The 24,978-nt window shown below is 44.2% G+C and overlaps 1 protein-coding gene across 1 annotated transcript in view; it reads right to left on the bottom strand.

The window, feature by feature from the left end:
• Positions 1-11,429: 11,429 nt before the first annotated feature.
• Positions 11,430-24,978, bottom strand: part of LOC126109843 (keratin, type I cytoskeletal 9-like) — a 72,152-nt gene continuing 58,603 nt past the window's right edge. The window contains exons 2-3 of the mRNA XM_049914901.1: positions 16,118-17,016; positions 11,430-11,467 (exon numbers count right to left, since the gene is read on the bottom strand). Coding sequence (XP_049770858.1) covers positions 11,430-11,467; positions 16,118-17,016 — 937 coding nt within the window. The remainder of the gene's footprint in view (positions 11,468-16,117; positions 17,017-24,978) is intronic.

Genomic DNA, 24,978 nt, shown 5'->3' with positions numbered 1-24,978 from the left:
AGCCTAACTGTAGCCGGCACGGTAGCTCAGCTTGTTCGCTCAGGGTACTGGCCACTCTCTTAATCAAAATCTGAGTGAGGTTCTCATCGAGAGAAAGTGGAAATGTGTCATGCGACAATCTCGAAGAACCACTGAAGACATAACGACGAAGAGACGGATCGAAAGTAAGAATATGAAAAAAAGGAGAAAAAGAAAAGAAAGAAAAACGGGTCATCGCGTCTGACTCGCTTGCGGAGGATCTGGGCTCAGTTCCCTGTATCGTGCTTCCATGGAATTTTTTACTCGCTGGCAGGACTAGAACGAGTTGTACCCACCTCTTGATACCAACTGAGGAACTACTTGAGTGAGTAGTAGCGGCTCCCATGTCTAAAAAAAAAAGAGTAGTCCACAACAGCCGTGAGAGTGGTGTAATGACCCCATGTTCCTCCATACCGCATCCGGGGTCAACGAACCTCTCTCGTGGGCCTCGTACGGCATCTGAATGACGTGACATGGCCAGTGGCGGATACAGAAAAACCTCAAGAAGGGGGCACTAAAGATATCTTGAGCTAGCTTTACTTTTACCATAATAAAAAATAATCAAGTCACAGGCAAAGTTTAATTCTCGAATAAACACTTTATTCGCACTAGAAAATTCAACGCTAGTGGATTTACCACTAAAACACACGATCACACCCCACGTATTTCTAATAGCACTAACCACAACACTGACTGAAGTCCGTGGTAATAGCCAGTAATCGCAGTTGTTCACTTTTGTCACTTCCAAGTTATGGCAACGATTGTAGCTTTCAAACTGACTACATGGCAGCGACTCTCTATGTGGCTCTGGTTGTTTAGAGAACATTCGCTGCCAGAATGTCCGCTTCCAGACTTTTATGTAGTGTGAACAAAAATAGCTGCTGTGAAAGCGACAAGCCAATATGCACATTACGACGCATTATATAAGGGCGAGTTTCCTATGGTGACGTCATCCGGTAGTTTATCTGTGTGGAACTCTTATTGTCGATTCCGTTCCTTTCTAGTACATTCGATAGAGGGCCTATGTAACAATGCGCTTTTAGGAATCTTCTCGAAAGTCACTATTACCAGAGATATACACATCAATAGTTTCCCATACCTAACTCCTATTACGAGTTAGGTATGGGAAACTATTGTTACATTATTAGTGAAAATATTGTTAACGAGTCTCTATGAATTACTATTATTAATACTTCAAAATCAGCTGATCACTCTCACTCTTGACTGATCTTCGCACTTGCACTTGCTACAACTAGGACTTTTTACTTATTCATTCTTGCCTTAATATTTCTGCTTCTGAATGTAAACTAGCTTCCTATTCGGCGAATAGTCCGTACTTATAACGCTACCTATCGGAAAGTTCTCTGTACAAGAAAACAGTAGCATTTTCGCGACTTATCTCGAACAAATGTCTGACGGAATAACGTATGGTGGTCACTATAATGGCCGCGAATTTTGGTTCAAATGGCTCTGAGCACTATGGGGCTTCACATCTGAGGCCATCAGTCCCCTACAACTTAGAATTACTTAAGCCTACCTAACCTAAGGACATCACACACATTCATGCCCGAGGCAGGATTCGAACCTGCGACTGTAGCAGTCGCGCGGTTCCAGACTGAAGCGGCTAGAAGCACTCGGCCACAACGGCCGGCGCCGCGAGTTTTCTCGTAGGTGTATGTTAGCTGTCTATGTGCCAGACAGAAACGTATAAAATAAGCTGTAGTGGACGCGCGTGCCACTTAGGAAAGTACAACTGCTCCATGCAGTCGAGTCAACTGGAAAAAGAAACGAACTAATAATGTGATGGTGACTGGCGGGAACGGCGGGGGTGGTGGCAAGTGTGCGACCACGCAAGGGGTGGGGGGGGGGGGGGGAGAGTAGGTCTCGTACCAGATAAGACTAACAGGGAATGTTGAACGTATACAGAGAAGGACAGCACGAATGGTCACACACAGGTTGTTTAATCATTGGGAGAGTGTCACGGAGATACTGAAGGAACTGAACCGTCAGACTCTTCTAGCCAGACATAAACTATCCCGAGGAGAGTGCAAGGGATAAGTCTCTGCAGCCGCGCTATTCATCTGTGTCCTCGGTGGGTCAGATGGACGCCGGCACGGTAGCTCAGCGTGTTCAGTGAGAGAGCTGCTAGGCTTCTGTAATAAAAAAACTGAGTGGAAGGATCAACAAACGAACTTGAACGGATGTCATGTGACGTCCGTAACGACCAAACAACGCTCAACAACGAACAAAATAATAATAATAATAAAAGATGGGTAGAGCGTCTGCCATGTAAGCAGGAGATCCCGGGTTCGAGTACCGGTCGGGGCACACATTTTCAGCTGTCTCCATCGAGGTATGTCAACAACACCTGTCGGCAGCTGAGGATTTCAGTTAATTATCATTTATCCCGAGAATGTCAATCAAGAGAGTTTAGGGGGCACGGCCGACTTCCTTCCCCATCCTTCCCTAAACCTATGAGACCGATAACCTCGCTGTTTGGTCTCTTCCCCCAAACAACCAACCAACCAACACACACATACACACACACACACAGGCATTCAAACATCATTTTTCCCGCGTTCCATACGTGAATGGAACAGGAAGAAACAATGGGAAGTACCGTCTGCCATGCACCTCACGGTAGATTGTAGAGTACAGATGTAGATGTAGAATAAACCGAGCATCAATTAAATTATTAATTTTGGTTGTCACAAATATTTGACTGCTTTTTCTCTCCTCTCGCAACAATTTAACCTGTGCTATTACGCATACTGCAAAGTTGCGTATTTCGTTGTGGTACAAGTAACCAATAAGACTCTATAAAAGTGGCTCCCAATTCTCGTTAGTATGCGAGTGCCCAGCTACGAGTTAACAGGTGCAGAACCGCATTTTGCCTGCTGACGTGTGCGTCGCAGCCTGTCGTAGGTTTCGCCAGAGGACAGCAGGTCGGTTGGGTGACATCGTGGTGTTTACAAAACCTAACGTCGAAGTTTCGCTAAGTCCCAACCAACCACAAACTTTGTCGCATGTTCTGTGTTGACGAGTTCACGTGCCCTGATAACAGGTTCTGTAGCAGGCAGTGTGGCCCGGGAATTCGTGCGCGCGTTGTTATGAACTGTAAACTTGCTCCAACCCATATTTAGCAAATTAGTTTCGGAAGCGCTGTGTGGTTGATATGTGAGAATGGTTTTAGAAAACATCGTAGCAGATCTTTTGAATCGTTTCCTCGGAGACTATGTCGAAAATTTGGACCAATCTCAGTTGCAAATTGGAATATTTGGAGGTGAGAATAGCGATATTGGGTGCGTTGTAGTTCTATTGCGTAGCGCTATTGTAAACAATTTCCATAAGGTACGGTATGTATTTTCTTTTTGTGTGTTGTAATCCCCCACATGTTATACAATATTTTATTAGGTGACGTCCTGCAAGGTTTAAATTTAAAACCAAGTACACTATGAGTTAAATTTGTCGGTGAAAACTTTGTATGGGCATTTAGGTACGTTACCTCTTCCAAGCTTTTAAGTAATATTAGTTCTGGCTGTGGTTCAAATTTTATAGAAGCAGCCTTAAGTGGTTCGTACTACCAGCTTTTGTAAAGTTAACTTCAGTCTTTCTGAAGGATTCAGGTGGAATTTGTGGAAACAAGATATTTGTGAATGCTTAACTGAATGAATGACCAGTAAAGTTGATAGTTATGGAGAAGCCCTCAACTCTACTATATATTGCATGCAGCAAAGTCCAATAACAGAACTCAAAAAATCCAATATTTGAGAAAGTCGACTTACACAATACAAAACTTATATTGAAATTATTTAAGCTTTCTTTAAGTTTAAAGTAAGCTTTGTTGGCAGTAAATTCCATCATAGTCTTCGTGTGTGTTTGGCACTCCACACGTGTTTTTCAGTTACAAACTAAAAAATGGCGTTTTTCGACCTGGGTCACTTTCTTGTGGGTGTGCTATATATGCGGTACAGAGGGAAAAGTGCCGAAAACCAGACCCGCAATTTCTTTATTTAAAAAAATATAGTAGTAAAAATCAACTTTTAAAGGCACAGGGTACTTACTTTATATTACCATTTATATTTTACTCTTAAAAAAAATTATTAAAATTATTTTAAAAAACGTGTGAGTTCTGAAAATAACTGCTAAAATTGGAGCCTCGAAAAAATAATCGTTAGTATCAAGTAAAATGTGAAATTGCTATCAAATAAGAGAGTACACAATCTAGTTTCAGATTAAGTGTCATATAGCACCAATCAGATGATTATATCATTTCTGTCTCCTTTGCTGAAAACAAGAGCCCTATAGTAGACATTCCTACAGGCTTTCTTTCTGAATGTGGGTCGACAGAAGCGTCCGATCCTGCGCGTCGGCTTTGACCCGTGACGTAAGGGTGTTGTGGTGTGTGACGTCATGACGGCGCGGAGTTTGGTTTGTGCGTGTAGCGCGTTTCTAGATGTTGTCGTGTTGTGATTTGTTGTGCCCTCTGGTGGTATGTTCAGGTTAACGTTTTTGTTGTTTTGTGTGAAGGTTAATTTAGTTTTGTTCGCTGTACGTTGTGTGGTAATTTTAGTAAAATTACTCGGTTGTTTTTGTTCAGGAATGGATATGACGGATAAAATTAAGAGTGCGCGTCTGAGGGATATGATGGGGAACACTCCTTTGGAACTGATCAAGTTTTTGCAGCTTTTCGGTTTAATTGCCGAGGTTGTGAAATGCTGTATTTGTGGCGTAGAAATGAATTTGGCTAAAGTTCCGGCGTCTCGGACCAGGGACGGTTATATGTGGCGCTGTCGAAAAGACATTTGGCGTCCCATACAGCGCGGTTCCTGGTTCGAGAAGTCCAGGTTTGGCATGCGCGAGATTGTACTGATGACTTATTATTTTTGTTATAGATCCCCACATAGTTTTTGCGCGCATGAGACTGGTGTGAGTGAGAGTAGTGTGCTTGATTGGTTTTCTTTTTGCCGTGAAGTGTGTTCAGAGTTCATTAGGTATAGGGGTAAGTACAGGTGTGTGTGAGTGCCTGTGTGTGATTGTGGTGGCCGACCTAGTTTGTAGGGCCGGAACTTTTTTGAGGTAAGTTTTTTTTTTTTTTTAGTGTATGTGTTGTGTGTTGGGGGCGAGGGAAGTGTTTTATTGAAATGTGTGGCTGAGAATGTTGGTATTGGTTTCGGGAGATGTTTTTGAGCTGCATAGGTCAAGGGAAGTGTTCGATCCCAATGTGTGGCTGTGAATGATGGTATTGGTATCGGGAGATGTTTTTTAAGCTACATAGGTCAAGGGAAGTGTTTGATCCTAATTTATTAGATCGGGAGCTGCTGTCGAACTATATAGGTCAAGGGAAGCGTCCGATTCCAGATGATATTTTGTTTAGTGGTATTTGAGGGGTTTTGTGATGTCGGTTTTTTTCGTCGTTTTGCGTGGTTTTGTATGGGGGTCGGTGTCTAAATTTGTTTATATTTAGTTTGTCCCCACCCAAAAACCCCCATTTCCGCGCTTGTCCCGTTAATGTCATGAGGCTTTTTGTGGAATGTGTGTTTGTTTTTCGATGTATTTTCGTCTTCATAATGTGTACGTAACGACTTTATATGAGCCATATTGCAATCGTGGTTTATGGACGTTTCCGCCATATTGTGACGTCATGGGTCAAAGCAGACGGGCGGGAACGGACGCTTCCGTATTTCCGGGTGTTCAGTATTAATTCTCTGGCAACTATACAGCAATGCTCACCATGTCATTATGAGAGTAACTCCAATGAAAGGAACTTCCATAGCAAGGCAATACTAAATCAGCTCATCAAATTTTTACCCAAAATTGTAAATCTACATGTTTTTGCTCCTTCTTCGGTTGTACTGTTTTTCATATTGGACAACTGTGTACTGAACATTTTCCAACCGATCTTTTTGTGTACTGTAGCTTGTCATTTTAGAAGGACCACGTTCTTTGATCTTCCTTCCCCACTATTATCTTAGAATTCCGAGAGAATAACTGTGTGTTTAGGAGGGGGGGGGGGGGGACCGAGCGAGGTGGCGCATTGGTTAGAACACGGGACTTGCATTCGGGAGGACGACGGTTCAATTCCGTCTCCGGCCATCCTGATTTAGGTTTTCCGTCGTTTCCCTAAATCGCTTCAGGCAAATGCTGGGATGGTTCCTTTGAAAGGGCACGGCCGATTTCCTTCCCCATCCTTCCCTCACCCGAGCTTGCACTCCGTCTCTAATGACCTCGTTGTTGACGGGACGTTAAACACTAATCTCCTCCTCCTCCTCCTCCTCTAATATAGGGAGACTTTAAACGGAAAAAGTAACAGATCTGCTTCAGGCAACTGAAAGGAGTCCAGTTTACTCAACAACAACCTATGTTTTGTTAACCAAATAAATTAACCAAACATCTAAAGGGATTGATCATAAACATTAGTTTGAATCTTACATAGTAAGAACACAAAACTAAGCTGAAGGGTTTATCTGCCAATATCTTGGCAAAATAATGAAAAATGTAATGCAGTGCAAAATCTTTTCACATAGTAATTACATACATAAATTGCCAGCTGGAATTAATTTATATAAATGAGGCAAGAAGAAAATTTGAGCTGGATCAGCATTCGAAGTCCCCAGCATTCGAAGTCCGCAGCATTCGAAGTCCCAGTCTGGCACAAGTTTTCAACTTGATCCATTGATATAAATCAATGGCCATTGACAGCTAACGTCTTTAATTCCTTTGTGTCTTGATTCATAGTGGCTGCAGGATCAAAATGTCTTTTGGACATCTGCAAAATCTTTGTTGCCAAAACATGTAACGGTGAAAGTGGGCAACTTGTGCACTCCACTAAATAGTGGTAGAAGCACAAGTTACTATAAACACTCCATTCCTCCAGAGTGCATGAGAATACATACTTAGAAGACCAAGGGTTTCACTTAAGTAGAGGTTGGGGAGGGGCATTTTTGATGACTTTACTCTCTTTAGGATCAAAATACGCATTGGATACATGTCCATTACCTGTTACACATTTTTTGAATGTACCTTGCAGTTTTGGATTTTATGATGAAAAGTGAGTTAACCATGGCAGAGAGCATTCATATATAGTGTGAACATAAACATTAGGATACACAACAGGTTGGCTTGTTACCAGAACCTTTCACATTCATGTTCATTGACCTCGCTAACTCACAACAAAATTATCACCATTCAACCTAACCTTGAATTCTCGTTACATTGCATATTGGTCTGTCATCAGAAGCAAGATTTCAGGGGCAGTCCAGTATCAGACTCTGATCAAATGTCTTTGTCAAAATGTTAAATCAGTTGTCTGTGTGTCTTAAATTCCTCTATATGATAGTAGAGTTCCTAATATGACACTTTTTTCATACATCTACATTTATTGATTTATTTGTTTTTGTCATCCATTCCAGTCATGTAATGGCATAAAACAAACTGTAAGATGTTTTTGCTGCATTACTAGATTACATTAGATTAATACTAGTTCCATGGATCATGAATACGATATTTCGTAATGATGTGGAACGAGTCAAATTTTCCAATACATGACATTATTAAGTTAATTTAACAACATACTTAAGTTAATATAAGAACTTTTTTCATTTTTTGTGTTTTTTATTTTTATTTTTTTTATTTTTAATCTTTTTATTAATATTTTTTTTTAAATTTATATCTAAAAATTCCTCTATGGAGTAGAAGGAGTTGTCATTCAGAAATTCTTTTAATCTCTTCTTAAATACTTGTTGGTTATCTGTCAGCCTTTTGATACTATTTGGTTAGTTACCAAAGACTTTAGTGCCAGTATAATTCACCCCTTTCTGTGCCAAAGTTAGATTTAATCTTGAATAGTGAAGATCATCCTTTCTCCTAGTATTGTAGTTATGCACACTGCTGTTACTTTTGAATTGGGTTTGGTTGTTAATAACAAATTTCATAAGAGAGTATATATACTGAGAAGCTACTGTGAATATCCCTAGATCCTTAAATAAATGTCTGCAGGATGATCTTGGGTGGACTCCAGCTATTATTCTGATTACACGCCCTTTTGCAATAAATACTTTATTCCTCAGTGATGAATTACCCCAAAATATGATGCCATATGAAAGCAACGAGTGAAAATAGGCGTAGTAAGTTAATTTACTAAGATGTTTATCACCAAAATTTGCAATGACCCTTATTGCATAAGTAGCTGAACTCAAACGTTTCAGCAGATCATCAATGTGTTTCTTCCAATTTAATCTCGCATCAATGGATACACCTAAAAATTTGGAATATTCTCCCTTAGCTATATGCTTCTGATTAAGGTCTATATTTATTAATGGCGTCATACCATTCACTGTACAGAACTGTATGTACTGTGTCTTATAAAAATTCAGTGAGTCCGTTTACAAGGAACCACTTAGTAATTTTCTGAAGGACAGTTTTGACAATTTCATCAGTTAAGTCTTGTTTGTCAGGTGTGATTACTATACTTGTATCATCAGCAAAGAGAACGAACTTTGCCTCTTCATGAATATAGAATGGCAAGTCATTAACAACAAAGGACCCAAGACTGACCCTTGTGGAACCCCATTCGTGATAGTTCCCCAGTTTGAGGAATGTGCTGATCTTTGCATATTATGAGAACTGCTTATTTCAACTTTCTGCACTCTTCCAGTTAGGTACGCATTAAACCATTTGTGCACTGTCCCACTCATTCCACAATACTTGAGCTTGTCTAGCAGAATTTCATGATTTACACTGCTGGTGCTTGTATCCATTTGAGTCTGCTTACTGTTTTTAAGAATTGGTCTCCTTCTACAACTGTTTAACCTCTACCCTTCGTTTCATTACCAAACTCGATATTCCTTGACAGCTCAGGGCATGTCCTGACAATCTGACATGTCTTCTAGTCAAGTTGTGTCACAAAGCTTTTATCCCCAATTAAACACAGTACCTCTTCATTAGTTACTCAGTCTACCTATCAAACCTTCAGCATTCTTTTCTAAACAACATTTAAACAGCCTATTCTCCTATTGTCTGTCCTGTCAGTCATTTATGTTTCACTTCCATATGAGGCTACACTCCAGACAAATATTGAATGGTGACAATGAGAGTATTTCCCTTAATGTCACTGTTGTATATCTGGATTCAGAAATAATGTGGAACAGTCATACAGAACACACATATAAGTTACGTGTATTAATTATCTGTTGAGTAAACTACGCATCTTTTTGAAAAGCTTGTCGAGTTGCTCTTTTCTCCCACTGTCATCAGGGTGGGAGTACCCACAACTAAAATATCTTGTATCTTTTACTTTAAATAATTATGTACACTGATAGCCCCATCTCTCTTAATATAAAATAAATACATACATACATACATACATACATACATACATACATACATACATACATAAGCAGCAGTCACAGGCCCTGCACACCATGTGCTGCTCCCACAAACTTCACCCATTCCTTTGTTCTTTGTTCAGTTCCTCCAGGTGTCTTCAGTCCCTAGGCCTACCAGGTTATTCACCAGGTCACCCATCCAGCAAAGCCTTCATTGTCTCGTAGAGTGTCTGGTGTTTGTTTGCCCACAAGTGCCCTCTTCATCTGTCTTCTGGCATACAGGCTACGTTGCCTGCCCACTGGATTCTTCTGCTCTTCACCTTCTGTAGGATTGTTAGTTGTTGATGGAGGGAGTGATCTGTCATTCATCGTTCTTCTCCATTCTCCTTTATCCAATATCAGTCTCCATTCCTTCTTCATTACTGTTATATCTAATGCTAGTAGCTTTTGCTTTATCCATTTAGTAGTGCTCCAGGTTTATGAACCGTACACAACTGCTGGACATAGAACTTTTACATACTCTCATCTTGGTATATGTTGATACTGATTTTGAGCTGAATGCCTCCCTGAGGGAATACATGCATTACAGTCCCAGTGCTAATCTTTTCTGGATGTTCATTTCTGTTCTGTTGTTGCTGGCAAACATATCCCAAATCAGGACTCATCTGACCAGGCCAGTTTTTCCTGTTGCCTAGGCTCACAAGCCCAGAAGAGACTTCGCAGACACTGTGTTGCTGTTAGCAAAGGCACTCGCATGAGTTGTCTGCTACCATAGCTAATAAATACCAAAATTTGCTACACAATCGTAATGGAAATGTTCATCATACATCCAAGATTGATTTCAGGGGTTATTTCATGCAGTAATGCTTGTGAGGGAGAAGTTTCGGCCAGTTACACCAAACAATACTCCCATTTTACAGTAGTTCATTTATTCCCAACTTTACACAAGCAAAGCTTACTCAGAACTAACATGGCGGCACTGCACAAAGGTAATATTTAGCTTAGTTCAAAGACGATATTCAGATCGAGTCTGGTGTCGACCTCATCGGTGCTAGACTTGTCTGTTAGCACTAACAACTCTATAAAAATGCCACTGGTCTGTCATTAAGTGAAGGCCATCATCAGCCACTGCATTTTCTTTGATGAGATGTAATGCCTGAAATTTGATATTCTCAGCAAACTCTTGACACTGTGGGTCTCAGAATATTCAATTCCCATACTATTCCCAAATAGTGTCCATTCATCAAGCTCCAACTACTGTTGCACATTCAAAGTCTGTTAATTCCCATTGTGTGGCCATAATCACATTATAAACCTTTTCAAACGAGTACAAATGATGACTCTACTAATGTACTACCTTATGTACATGATACTACCATCTATATATTTGTTTACAGCTACCCCATGACTGTTACCACCCCAGCATATACAGCTGCATTTTTCATGTAAAGAAAAATTTTAATAGTTACAGCGTTAAGGAGTCCATTCATAATCATAATACTCATTGAACAATAGACATGCCTGCAACTTGCCTTAAAAAACACAACTGGAAGTCCTTTAAAAATAATATCAAAAAAATGGCCAGAAGAAAAGATTTTTACACACTTAAAGAATTTTGAAGTAGCTGAATAATATATGTTTCCGAAGCATCTCAGTATTTCTTCGTGATGTCACCCAGTCTGTGTGCCTTGTTTCAACTTAGGCTTTCCAGTCCCCTTTCAAATTATTCTTACAGTATAGCAGGTCTTGTCACCTCATCTTCCTGTCCTTGACATTGTTTTGTTGTTTCTTTCCTTTGTACAGCCTTTTTGTATGTTCCTTACAACTATCACTCTTGCCCTGTTTGCTTGCTTCTGGTAGTTCTTTTAATATTCATGCAGGTGCTTCTGGTTTCTGCGAAGGTATGTTTAATTTTCTTAATAGCAACATTTATATTTCCCTTAGACACGTGGTCTTCTTCTGTTTGAATTTTTGCTCTGGTCATTCCTGCTTATCATACTGCAGTTGCTGATATTCCCATTTTTCAGATATCTGTATTCCCCTTTGCCTTCTTGATTTTGTAGATATTGTTCCTACCTTGCCGCCTCAGATTCTGTTCATATTTGGTTTTGAGATGCCCACACCTGTTGGAAGTAATTCCACAATTTCTTAGCTACTGATATGCAATATACTTTTTCCACATGGTCACCAAAGCCATGATAGGTCTAAATTTTGTGACAAGGATGCAAAAGTTTTCATCATTTTTGAGGTGTGTGTTTTTAGTTATACTGCATTCCTGGCACACTTGTTCAGCAAAGTGAACAATAAGAGGTATACAAGTTTTAAGGTTTTTGATGTAGTATTCGCCACACCAGAGACCCTCAAAGTTATCAAGAAATTTCATTGTAATGAAAAATGTAATAAATTCAGGTAGTTGCCATTTCCTGTAGTATGACTGTCAGCAACATCAGAGACCTACAGTATAATAAAGATAAACTGAGTTTTCAAAGTTATGAGTGTATATATTCTTCTGTTTACACCTGCCAGCAGCTTCAGCAATCTAGTAGCATGACGATGTCTTATCTGGTGTGTCAGTGTCACATTATCTTTTGTTTCTCCTAATTCATTGGTCAGTTGGAATTGTACATGACCACAATGGGCCAGTAATATGTTCATCATTCATTACTAATGTTAAATCCTCTATTAATTAGTACCAGACACATGTTCACTGAGCATATACACAGCAGCTGCTTGAAGGTTGTGGCTGGCAGCAGTTGGAAACATGCTGTCATAGTCATGAAGACTACCGACTTGTGCCAATATGTATCCCCGTCTGCGGGTCTGGGGATTATAATAGGCCCGAGGTATTCCTGCCTGTTGTAAGAGGCAACTAAAAGGAGTCTCTCACATTTCGGCCTTTATGTGATGGTCCCCTGTAGGGACTGACCTCCATTTTTCAAAATTGTCCTGGACACCGAGCCAATTGGAGAAGGCTGCCTTACATTGTGCATTGTGTCTATAGTGCCTTGAGATCTTTAGCCCATTTTCCCATTGACACACTGCAGTCCAGCTCGTTCTCCATCTCTTGGGCTAGGATGTCTTCCTGGGTGCGTTTTCCACCATGCACTACGCAGTGTCACTTTTTGCGCCAATGATGACCCTGGACTTCCTGGCACCTCATATCCAGCACAGTAGCCAGACCATTGTGGTGGGACTGCCATGTACCCTTTTGGTTGTAGACCCCCTGACAACATAGTGATCGCTCTGATGATGCCCGTGCTGTTAACTCCCGATGTATGCCAGTCACCCTGGGGCATCAGGACTTCCGGCAGTGGCCGTGCTGCCAGGTGGCCTTTGCTGCAGCTGGGTGGCACCTGTGGGGAGAGCCCCTGGTCAGAGTGGGCGGCATCAGGGCGGATGACAAGCGATGAAGTGTACCACGTCATCATTTGCTGGTGATCAAACACCAGCAATTTCTACGCCCTCCAAGTCCCAGTACAATGCAAGAAAGTATGACCCTAAATCATTCCCCTCCCTGGCCACATTATGGGTGGAATGCCAGGCTAAGGATGGCAACAAACCTTATTCACCCCAGTACCTTGTATGTACAAGAACTGATGGGGACTCCTTTGTTTTGATGAAGCCACAGTTTTTTGCAGCGTATTTGGGGAGGTAGAGGGCTTGTCTAAAATGTGATCTGGGTCTGTCTCGACAAAAACAGCATCCTCTGCCCAGTAACAGGTATTACTCACTTGTAACAAATTGGAGGATGTTTATGTTACCATCATGCCACATACGAGCTTAAATGTGGTTCAAGGTATTATCTTCCACAGGGGCCTTCTTTTGCAGTCTAACAACGAGCTGCACACCAATTTAGAGTGGCGAGGTGTTCATTTCATGCGGTGCGTTCGTCAGGGTCCGAGGGATAATGAGGTTGCCACCGGTGCCTTCATCTTGGCCTTCGAGGGTGACACCTTACCCGAAAACAACAAGGTGATGGTCTACCGCCGTCATGTCAACCCATATATCCCTCCCCGGTTGTGGTGCTTCAGGTGCTGGAAGTTCAGCCATATGTCCTCCCACTGTACTTTCAGCATCACATGTCGGGATTGTGGACGTCTATCACATCCCAATAATCAATGTGCCCCGCCTCCCATCTGTGTCAACAGCGGAGAGCATCATTCACCTTGCTCGCCAGACTGCAGGATTTTACGGAAAGAGAGGAAAATCGTGGAATACAAGACCCTGGACTGACTGACCTACTGTGAGGCTAAGAGAAAATATGAGCACCTACATCCTGTGGCTATGACCACCTCATACACCACCGCTACGAGAACAGTTGTGGCGCCACCAGTTTTGCGAATTGCAGTCGGCTCTCAGAGCCAGAAGGCTACACCTGCCCTCTTGATGGCAACAAGGCGGCAAGTACCCCCACTTGCCGCCTTGTTGCTCTCGCACCACCTACCTCGGGAGCACTCCCCTGAACCGTTGGGGACACCAGTCCCCACTTTTCAGCTACAGAAGCGCAAGTCTTCTTCAGCTCCTGTCTCTAGGAAGGGGTTCCTTGGGTCACTCCCTTCCCAGGTTTCTGCTAATGGGAAAGATGACGCCCGCCAGTGGCTGTAGTGCCCACAAGCAGCTTGTTGTAGACCTTCATGATCATCCTTAGTCCCAGAGACAAAATCAGTGAAGCCCTCCCAGCCAGAGAAACCCAAGGAGAAGCGAGAAAATCCAAAAAGAAGACCCCCTAAGACCAAGGAAATTGCGGTAGCACCCACACCACCGTTACTGACAAGCTCTGCATCTGAGGATGGGGTGGAGATTCTGTCGTTTTCTGAGGACCTAGATCTCACCGGATCCTCAGACACAATGGGTATAGACTGCTCAGGGAATAAGTTGGTGGCAGCAGGTGAACCTGAGGCGTAAACTGTCTCATTGAACGTTCCATGCCTTCCCAGTCTCACGATGTCTTCCTCCAGTGAAATTGCAGCGGTTTTTTCCACTGCCTGACTATCCCCCCCCCCCACCCCTCCCCCTACCTGCTCCGTGGGCCCGAGCTATCCCATCCTTCCTTCCTTTCCTGGACTGTGTTTCATTTCCTTTCCCTTCCTTCCTGTCCTTGCTCCTTCCCCTTCGCCCTCACCACTCCACCTCTTGATGTCCATTTTTATGTTGTCCCCGCTATCCTCCTGGTTATGTTGGCTTTGCAGTTTGGTTTTGTTGCATAGTTACCTCATCCTTTTGGCATTCTCTGGCCCCCCTCTGGGGTTTGACCTCCATTACTAAATTTCTCTTCCGTAGTGTGAGCCATTTGGGGAAGAGCACCTTACCTAGTGGCTCCGACGTGTGCCCTCCTAGTTCCTCTACCGTTTCCTTCATGTCATTGTCTAGCTAGGTTGCATAGCCAGCATGGCAGCCAGCCCATATGGTGGGGTCACTGTGTACCCTTTTGGTTGAGCCCTCTGAAAACACAGGGAGTACACTTCTGATACCTGAGCTGTGCCCTCCTTATGTAAGCCTAAGTGTGGTTGCTTGTCATTCTGCAGCATTGGAACTCCCGGCAATGGCCGCTGTGCCAGACGGCCCTAGCTGTGGCTGGGTGGTGCCCGTAGGAAGAGCCCGTGATCGGAGTTGGTGGTATCACAGTGGACACTACGCGAATGATACGCATATGGGTCCAGAACTCGGGCCGTTATTCTACGGCCTTCACTTTGCGTGGAAATGATTCTTTTAGTGTTGCTTCTTCTGCCCCTTCGGCCTTCCCTTCCATGGTTACCCCCTGGGAGGAGGGTCAGGCTCACTGGCTAGGGGTGAAACCTTTGACCTGCTATATGGTTTGCACCAGGACTGATGGGGATGCTTTCACCAAAACCAAACCTTTATTTTTTGTGGAACACATTGACAAGTTTGGTGAAGTGGACCTTGAGCAAGATGCAGTTGGGTCTGTTGTTGATCAAAACTGCTTCAGCTTCCCAGTCTGCAGCCCTTCATTCCTATAACCATCTCGACACAATTACTGTGCCCATTACCCCCCACCAGTCTTTGAATATGGTTCAATGTGTAATTTTTCACAGGGACCTCACTTCAAACTGATGAACTTAGGGACAATCTCGATGTGTGGGGTGTTCATTTTGTTCAGATGGGTTTGAAGGACAATTGCATTGGTACTGATGCCTTTATCCTGGCCTTTGAAGGGGATACCCTCCCTGAGGAAGTCAAGATTATGATTTATCAATGTGACATGAAGCCGTACATCCCATCACCTATGAGATGTTTAAGTGCTTGCGTTTCGGCCACATGTCTTCCCACTGTTCCCAGGCCCCTTTCTGTGGTTACTGGACGTCCACCCCATGAGGGCATTCGTGCCCCCCCCGTCCCCTTCCGTGTGTGTTAATTGTCATGGCAATCATTCTCCACGATCACTGGATTGCCCAGTTTATAAGAAGGTAAAGAAGATACGTGAGTACAAGTCCCTACACTGATGCTTATAACAAGAATGCAAGTCTTCATCCTGTGTCCATGACGTAAAGCTATGCTTTAGTTACATTGTAACCCCTTCCTCCCCGTTCCACCACCCTTCCTCCCCCTTCCTCGCCCCCTTCCTCGCCCCCTTCCTCGCCCCCTTCCTCGCCCCCTTCCTCGCCCCTTCCTCGCCCCTTCCTCGCCCCTTCCTCGCCCCTTCCTCGCCCCTTCCTCGCCCCTTCCTCGCCCCCTTCCTCGCCCCCTTCCTCGCCCCCTTCCTCGCCCCCTTCCTCGCCCCCTTCCTCGCCCCCTTCCTCGCCCCCCTTCCTCGCCCCCTTCCTCGCCCCCTTCCTCGCCCCCTTCCTCGCCCCCTTCCTCGCCCCCTTCCTCGCCCCCTTCCTCGCCCCCTTCCTCGCCCCCTTCCTCGCCCCCTTCCTCGCCCCCTTCCTCGCCCCCTTCCTCGCCCCCTTCCTCGCCCCCTTCCTCGCCCCCTTCCTCGCCCCCTTCCTCGCCCCCTTCCTCGCCCCCTTCCTCGCCCCCTTCCTCGCCCCCTTCCTCGCCCCCTTCCTCGCCCCCTTCCTCGCCCCCTTCCTCGCCCCCTTCCTCGCCCCCTTCCTCGCCCCCTTCCTCGCCCCCTTCCTCGCCCCCTTCCTCGCCCCCTTCCTCGCCCCCTTCCTCGCCCCCTTCCTCGCCCCCTTCCTCGCCCCCTTCCTCGCCCCCTTCCTCGCCCCCTTCCTCGCCCCCTTCCTCGCCCCCTTCCTCGCCCCCTTCCTCGCCCCCTTCCTCGCCCCCTTCCTCGCCCCCTTCCTCGCCCCCTTCCTCGCCCCCTTCCTCGCCCCCTTCCTCGCCCCCTTCCTCGCCCCCTTCCTCGCCCCCTTCCTCGCCCCCTTCCTCGCCCCCTTCCTCGCCCCCTTCCTCGCCCCCTTCCTCGCCCCCTTCCTCGCCCCCTTCCTCGCCCCCTTCCTCGCCCCCTTCCTCGCCCCCTTCCTCGCCCCCTTCCTCGCCCCCTTCCTCGCCCCCTTCCTCGCCCCCTTCCTCGCCCCCTTCCTCGGCCCCTCCCTCGGCCCCTCCCTCGGCCCCTCCCTCGGCCCCTCCCTCGGCCCCTCCCTCGGCCCCTCCCTCGGCCCCTCCCTCGCCCCTTCCTCGCCCGTCGGAAACCCCTCTCCTCCTCCCCTGAGACTCCCACACCCACCCCTCCAGGTGCTGCTCCCCCTCCCCATTACTTTGGCGTCTGCCGGTAAAGGACGCCCATCCCAGGATCCCCCTTCCCAGCACCTTCCAGTCCAGAGATCTGCTGCCACATGACGACCACAAGAACCATGGTCTGTGGATCCCCAGGTCCCCCATCTCTTTCTGTTCCAGATCTTGCTGCAGCTGGCTTCTTTTTGCCACACAGCCCTCCTTTATCTCAAACAGAAAAGAAGAAGGAACATAAGTCCCAGGACAATGAGCCTCTGGCGTCGTCAGTGGTCCCATCCCCCTTTGCAGCCTGACTCTGACCTGTTGTTCATGGACTTCGCCTCCTCCTTGTCGGTGACAGGTGGTGACCCGGTGGCATGACTGGCTTTAGCTTGTTCACCTCCCATTTGAATCATCATTCTGTGGTTATCCAGTGGAATTGTAATGGATATTACCATCACCTTCCGGAGTTGAAATCTCTTATTTCGTCTTACTCTGCAACTTGTGTGGTTCTACAGGAATCTCATGTTACTGATGACCACTCACTGACCCTCCGTGGGTTCCATGCTATCCATCGAAATCGGGTCGGCTGCCTCGGGCCTCTGGTGACATTTGTACGTTGGTCTGTATGGACATTGCTATAACGTGGTTTCCTCTTCAAACTACATTGGAAGTGGTTGCTGTTAGGGTCCACCTTGACTGTGAGGTCACAGTTTGCAATCTTTATCTCCCTCCTGACAGGACTCTTACACCTGCTGCCTTAACTGCCCTTCTTCAGGAACTTCCTCCTCCCTTCCTTCTCCTTGGGGATTTTAATGCTCACCAACACTCGTGTGGCAGTGCATTTCTACATAGTCAAGGTCTTCTCATAGACCACGACTTGTGCCTTCTTAATTATGGCTGCACTACTCATCACAGTGCCGGTCACGGTACCTTCTCTGCCATTGATCTTTCTCTTTCTTCTCTCTCCCTCCTCCCTCCATTCCACTGGTCGCCACACGACGAACTTTGCGATAGTGACCACTTCCCGTTCATTCTCTTGCTCCCTTCTGGTTCCCCGATGGACAGGTTACCTCGTTAGTGTCTCCAATGCGCCGATTGGCCTCTATACACTGCACAGGTCGTTCTTTCTCACTCTTTGTCTGGTTGTATTGATGACGTCCTCTGTGACGTGTCTGATGCGATTGACGCGCCGCTAGCCTTGCTATCCCTGCTCAGCCAGACTGTTTCGCCGCCGGCAAGTACTGTGGTGGAGACCGGCCATTGCAGTTGCCATCCATGATTGCTGTCGAGCTTTGCAACATCTTGAGAGGCACCCATCTGCTGTCAAGCTTATTACCTACAAACGCCTTTGTGCCAAAGCCCATTACTTAACCAAAAGGAGCAAATGAGTGTGTTGGGAATGGTTTATTTCTTCCCTCAGTTCTACTGTCCCTATGTCATGTGTATGGGCTACACTTCACTGTCTCCAATGTTGCCTTCGGCAGTCTACCCTCCCAGGCCTTACCCTCCCAGATGGCCTTTGCATGGACCCGTTGATTCTTGCGGAACATCTTGCGACCCATTTTGCAACAGTATCAGCATCAACCTCCTATCCGGCTGCTTTCCTTCACCAGAAACAGGAGTCCGAAGCTTCTGCCTTATGTTTTACCCCTTGTCAGTCAAAATCTTACAACTAACCTTTTACTGAATGTGAACTTTTTTCTGCACTTTCTTCTTCTGATGATACAGCCGCTGGCCCAGACTCCATTCATAACCAATTGCTTAAACGTCTGTACTCCGCAACGACAACATCTTCTCGGGTTTTTTTTAACTGTATTTGGCTCCAGGGTGACTTTCCTTCTCAATGGAGGGATTGCATCGTGGTTCCTGTCCTTAAGCCTGGTAAGAACACCCTGTTTGTCGAAAGCTATGGGCCAATTAGTCTGATAAACGTTGTTATCAAGTTATTTAAATGGATGGTAGCCTGTCGGCTCTATTGGACCCTCGAATCTCAGGATCTGTTGTCCCATTACCCGTTTGGCTTTCGATAGGAACGGTCTCTGATCAATCATTTACTTCACTTGCAATCTACAGTTTGGCAGGCTTTTTCCCAGCGCCGCCATTTGGGTGCAGTATTTTTTGGCCTTCACAAGGCTTGGTGCCTTCACATCTTACTTACACTTCATGTGTGTGGTCTTCAGGGCCCACTCCCGATTTTTATCTGCCAGTTCCTGTTCCATCAGTCATTCAGGGTTCGGGTTGCTATTGTTTTTAGTTCTACACAGACTCAGGAGAATGGCGTCCCACAGGGTTCTGTATTGAGTGTACTTCTTTTCCTCATTGCTATGGATGGACTTGTAGTGTCCGCCGGTCCTTTGGTCACCCCAGCTCTGTATGTGGATGATTTCTGCATTTGGGTTAGTTCCTCTTCAATGGCCTCTGCAGAGCAGCAGCTCAAGGGAGCTATATGGCGTGCCTTCAATGACCGTCTCACATGGGTTTAAATTCTCTCCTTTAAAATCGCGGGTGGTCCACTCCTGTCGCCATACTATGATTCACCCCAATATGGAGATGTACCTCGATGCACAATGACTACCTTTTTTGCCACAGTTTCGTTTCCTGGGTCTTCTTTTCCACAACAAGCTCACTTGGCTGCTCATCTCAGACTTCTGAAGGTAGGATGTTTCCATAAACTCAATGTCCTTCGCTTGCTTGCCCACACCTCTTGGGGTGCAGACCACTCCACCCTTCTCCACTTTTACCAGGCTTTAGTGCTGTCTCACTTGGACTATGGTTGTCAAGTTTATGGTTTGGCTGCTCCTTCCAGACTGCACCTCCTGGATCCAGTCCACCATTGTGATATATGTCTTGCCACTGGTGCCATCCTTACTAGCCCTGTTGATAGTCTCCTGGTTAAAGCTGGGATCACTCCCCTCCGCCCACCCCCCCCTTTCTGTTCAGCAGTCCCAGGTTCTGGTTTCTAATGCAGTTGCTGTCCGTTCCTCTCCCACTTACCCTTCCTCTCCCACTTACCCTTCCTATTCTCTTCTGTTCCCAGACCAAGGATGTTTACCGGTTGGGCTCCACCTTGCGTCTCTTCGACGTGATTTTCAGCTTCCTTCTTTGTCCTGACTCCCACGTTCCCTCCACAACACCCCCATTTGGTTAGTTCCTCGGCCCCAGATTTGGATGGACCTCCGACGAGGTCAGAAAGATTCCATTCCCCCGATGGTGTTCTGTTGTTGTTTCCGCCAAATTTTATGGGAGTTTCGGGATGCTGTTGTTTTTTAACCCAATGGCTCTAAATTTGCTGATAGTGTGGGGATATGCCTTCACGTCCTCTGTTGGCATGGAGAATCATCTCCTGCCAACTACATGTGGGGTGTTTGCTGTGGAATTGGTGGCAATTCCCAAGCCCTTACCTTTATTACATGGTTCCAACTCAACCGCGTTTTGTTATATATGGACTCCATGAGTGGCCTTCAGGCTATTGGCCGGTGTTTTTCTTGCCATCCCTTGGTCTTGGCCATCCATGACCGTCTCGCTGATGTTCACCATGCTGCTTGTTCTATTGACTCCCTTTGGGTCCTTGGCCATGTGGGTATCCCAGGTAATGAGCTTGCTGATCGTTTGGCTGGGTGAGCAGTCACTTAATCCCCTTCTCTGTAACCCCTCCTGCGGCAGATTGATGGCTGGAAAATATTTTAATCGTGGTTTTAATATTTTGACTAGAGTGATGTCGCTCAAATTTACTTTTAACCATATACATTTTTAAGCAATTTAATTTGTCAAAATTTTTTGTTCTAATGCCTACCTGCTATTAATGTTCCTTCCTGTGATATTGTTAGGTAAGGTAACAGTCTCTTCTGAAGAAGGCGCCCCTAGTTGGCGTTGAAAACTAGTTCAAGAATTTTAAATTCCATTTGCAACCAGTTGCTTGGAAATTTGTGACAATGTAATTTGTAGCTCTTTGTTCAAAACTATAAGACAAGTGTGATTTTTTTTGTATGGTTCAGCACTTTACAAAAAATGCGCAATATCTTAATCATTGAAGCTTTGTGACAACAGTGTTTGTAGATACCTGATACATTGTAGCTGAGTTGTAGGAACTCTTAATGACATTTTATTTAACAAATGATAGGGAAAAGGTATGAACACTGACAGACAGTAATACTCTTCTACAGACTGTCTGAAAATCTGGTCCGTTAGTGTTCAGAGCATAGCCGTATATTACTACATAAACAGAGTGCAACATTTAGTCATTTCCGAGAGCTCTTCATCGATTGGTAGTACTGTCTTTTTTTTTTTAATGCACTATTTGGTTTCAAGTGAGTGTCGGAGAAGCACATGTTGTGATTAGCGGGCCGTCCCCTCTGCTGCCCCATTGCACGAAGTGTTAAACGTTCAACAACGTCTTTGTATGTCTATGTCATCACAACTTCGACAATGAATGCATAGATTTCAATATTTATTTGAAGGTTGATTTAATCAGAATTGTCGTGACATAAGTGGGTTGGAAGTTTGTTCAGCTGTTTACCTTTAAACTGCTACATAAAGATGAGAGTTTTCTGGCAGCAACTCACTGCCTAATAAATAGGTAGTACATATTTAGATATCATACTAAAATATAGATATAAAAAATTTATACAAAAAACTCTGCTAGAACAGACGTTTCATGGCTCTAAATCAATCACCAATTTTGTGTTGTCTTTCGGATTTGCTACGCCAGGTGCAATTAAAAGACAAAAAAGTGATTATATGTCAACCGTAAAAGATAAGCATATCCTGTTGTGGACTGCTGTGTAGATATTCCTTAGAGCTGCAGCTTCCTGCTTTACAATTTGCAGTAGCTCTGACCGCCTGTGCAACGGATTGTACTGTGTGTGTTCAAAGAGTAAGGTGACTTTATATTTTTATGAAAAATAATTTATTCATTCATCAATATTCATGTTGTCCCCTTCAAAGTAATCCACCTCAGATACAGTACACTTCTGCCAACACTTCTTCTAATCCTCGAAGCAGTTCTGATAAACACTTTTCGGTAAACCCTTAAGAACAACCAGCGACGCAGCTTTTATTTCCTCGATTGTTGAAAATCTTCATCCTTTCATAGGAATCTTTAGTTTTGGGAACAGGAAAAAGTCGCAGAAGGCCATATCCGATGAATATGGTGGCTGAGGAATGATTGTCGTGATGCAAAAGCCATGAATTGTTTTCCCACAATTCCAGACGTTTTTAGGGTATTGCTTCTTGCAAACGGCGCATAACGTCAAGGTAATACTCCTTACTGACCGTATGACCTTGAGACAAATATTCATGATATACTGCGCCACATTAATTGAGAAAAAAAAAGGAACCAAACTTTGACATTTGATGCTTTGACATGGTGCATTGTCTCGAGTATCTGGGATGCTTCCATTGGGATTATTGGGCATTCATTTCGACGTCATAACCGTAAACCCACGTTTCGTCACCAGTTATGTTCCTTTTGAGCAAATCAGGATCATCATTGACGTCATTCAAAAGATCCTGAGTGATGCTAATGCGACAGTTCTTCCGATCAAAATAGAGAAGTTTTGGAACAAACTTCTCTGACACACGTCTCATGCCCATAAAATCTGAAAAAAAAGGCGTGGCACGATCTGACCGATATGCCAACATCCTCAGTAACTTCTCTTACGGTAATTGGACAATTTTCCAAAACAATTATCTTCACATCTTCGACATTATCACCTGTTGTTGATGTGCTGAGACGTCCAGAGCGAGGTTCGTCATTGGCATCTTCTCGGCCATCTTGGAAGAGCTTGTACCACTTGTAAACTTTTTTTTCCCAAGTGTTTTAGAGCAATTCATTTCATTTTTCACACAAAATTTGTTGCAAATTCTGTGCACCAATTTTTTATAACAATCGAAAATCGCCGAGCACACTGAAACACATCTAACCTGTCTATCTGTCAAAAACAAGAAGTATGCTGAATACATCAAACCACAGTCACCAGTTTGATCCAACGTCACAAGTATTTCTTGGTGAACGTGTTGTAACTTGCCACTGGATTTATTAGTTTTATCCCTACTTGCGCTTATTTTAGAACCATTTTTAGAAACATCTATGTCTTCTAATATTACACAAACTCTTGGAGGCAATAAAATAATTCAAATATTTCTTAAATCACGTAGGAAAGGAATGAAAAACACACACTATGGTTACGACGCATCTGAAGTTCTCCTTTCTTGCCGCTTGGAGCGCTAGTGTCGTTCCAACAGCTGTTAAACGGTAACAACTTTTGCAGCAGTGAGTGTCGCGACTGTTATGTTAGACTGTGTTTGAAACTGTGAACATATGTTCGGGACATAGCAAAAAAAGATCGATAATCGAATGTAACATGCCCGCGCAATTGGAGAAGTCACCTTACCTTTTGAACAGCCCTCGTATAAGAATGGATTGCGAACAAACTTTTTGCTGCCTTGATTCACTGCTGTCGAGTGTTAGCAACTCTACCTACCCATTTAATTTTTTAAGTAGCCTATGGTCTTCCTCACGGTTTAAGCTTCCTCCACACCAAACTCGATCACATTTGATTCAGTGTGTTAGCTGTGAAACGGTGACGGTCAGAGTTCCTCTCACATTTATAAAACTGTTACCTTATGGGTTATTCACTGTGCTTTTCCAGAAGTAGTGAAATGCTATATTATGATCGAAATGTGCTGGTTCCTGGTGGGAACGCCAAACAGGAGCCTATGTACTATTTGCCAACAAGAGGACTTTATCAAAATGCCAAGGCGCATACAACAAATGTACTTACTGTAAGAAGCCTGGCAATGAAGGAAAATGTAAACTCGTCGCTTCAAATAGTTTTTTATAGTAAATGGTAGCAGTCCTATTTCTTGTTAAGTTTGAAAAGAATCCAGCGAGATAAAATATTTGCAAAGAATATCTGAATGTGTGAGCCTGAACGCAGCCCTAGAAATTCGCAAATTAAAACATTTAACTTGAGTAGCACACCAAGTAAAACCCACACGATTGCTCATTTCTCTGCTACGTAATCACGAAACGAGAAACTGTCACGTTTTGTTGCATTTTTACCGTAACTTCCGACAATTTCAGAAACATGAAATGATAGGTTTTGTTAATTCAATGCGTTCTGCATTTTTAAAACTCACAATTACAAAATGCTCGTAATTACAAATTGTGGGGTGGTAGCACATTCTGGTGACAGCCAACGATAGTGTCCCAGTCTACAGATCACGTGTTTTGGTTGCAGTGTGTGTGTTTGTTAATACAGTAGAATTGGCTACTGTTTCTATGTTTCGATACAGTGTATCGATACGTGGAAATGTTTCAGTGTTTTGGAACGGCTGTGGTTCACTGTTTCGAAACAGCGGTGTTTCATTCTGCCCCTGTCTCGGATAACCGGACCAGATTCGATCTCGTCCAGACACAGAAACTGTATCGTTGTTTCAAAATAAGGCTGTTTCAGTCCACCTGTGCTTGGAACGGACTGATTGTATCGAAACAGTGATGTTTCATTCCGCTCTGTGTCGGAGAGATTCGGGCTCGGCACAGGTACTGAAACACAACATACCACTTCATGAAACTCTTTCAAGAGTGTCGAAATCTTTTTGACAAGCAATAGCATGAAGCTCAAGATATCCGAAAATAAAGCTTCGTTTCTAGCTGACTGTCCTATTTCGAATTGGCGTAACATCTGCTTTATAAACACTAACCAAACAATAAAACAACGCATACTATTCGCAATCAAAATAATGAATATGTGAAAATCATTCAGTTAAATTACACTTTTTTTTTATAACATACGCTTCTCTATTCATGTACAGTAATCATATTAAGAAACGCAAGTAAGCCTACAACATTTTGAATAAAAAAAAAAAAGGCGTAGAGTGACAGTTATTAGACATATACATAAATTTGATGTAGGTATCATTGCAAGCAATCTGTTTGACATATCACTGATAGTGTAAAGGTGAATGGGAAGGGCTGGGAACCATGGGGAATTTATAGTAACGGTTCGAA

Source organism: Schistocerca cancellata, chromosome 12 (assembly GCF_023864275.1).
Source record: "Schistocerca cancellata isolate TAMUIC-IGC-003103 chromosome 12, iqSchCanc2.1, whole genome shotgun sequence".
In the NCBI taxonomy this organism is placed as follows: domain Eukaryota; kingdom Metazoa; phylum Arthropoda; class Insecta; order Orthoptera; family Acrididae; genus Schistocerca; species Schistocerca cancellata.
The sequence above is the reverse complement of the archived record's forward strand: the minus strand, read 5'-3'. Positions and strand labels throughout refer to the sequence as shown.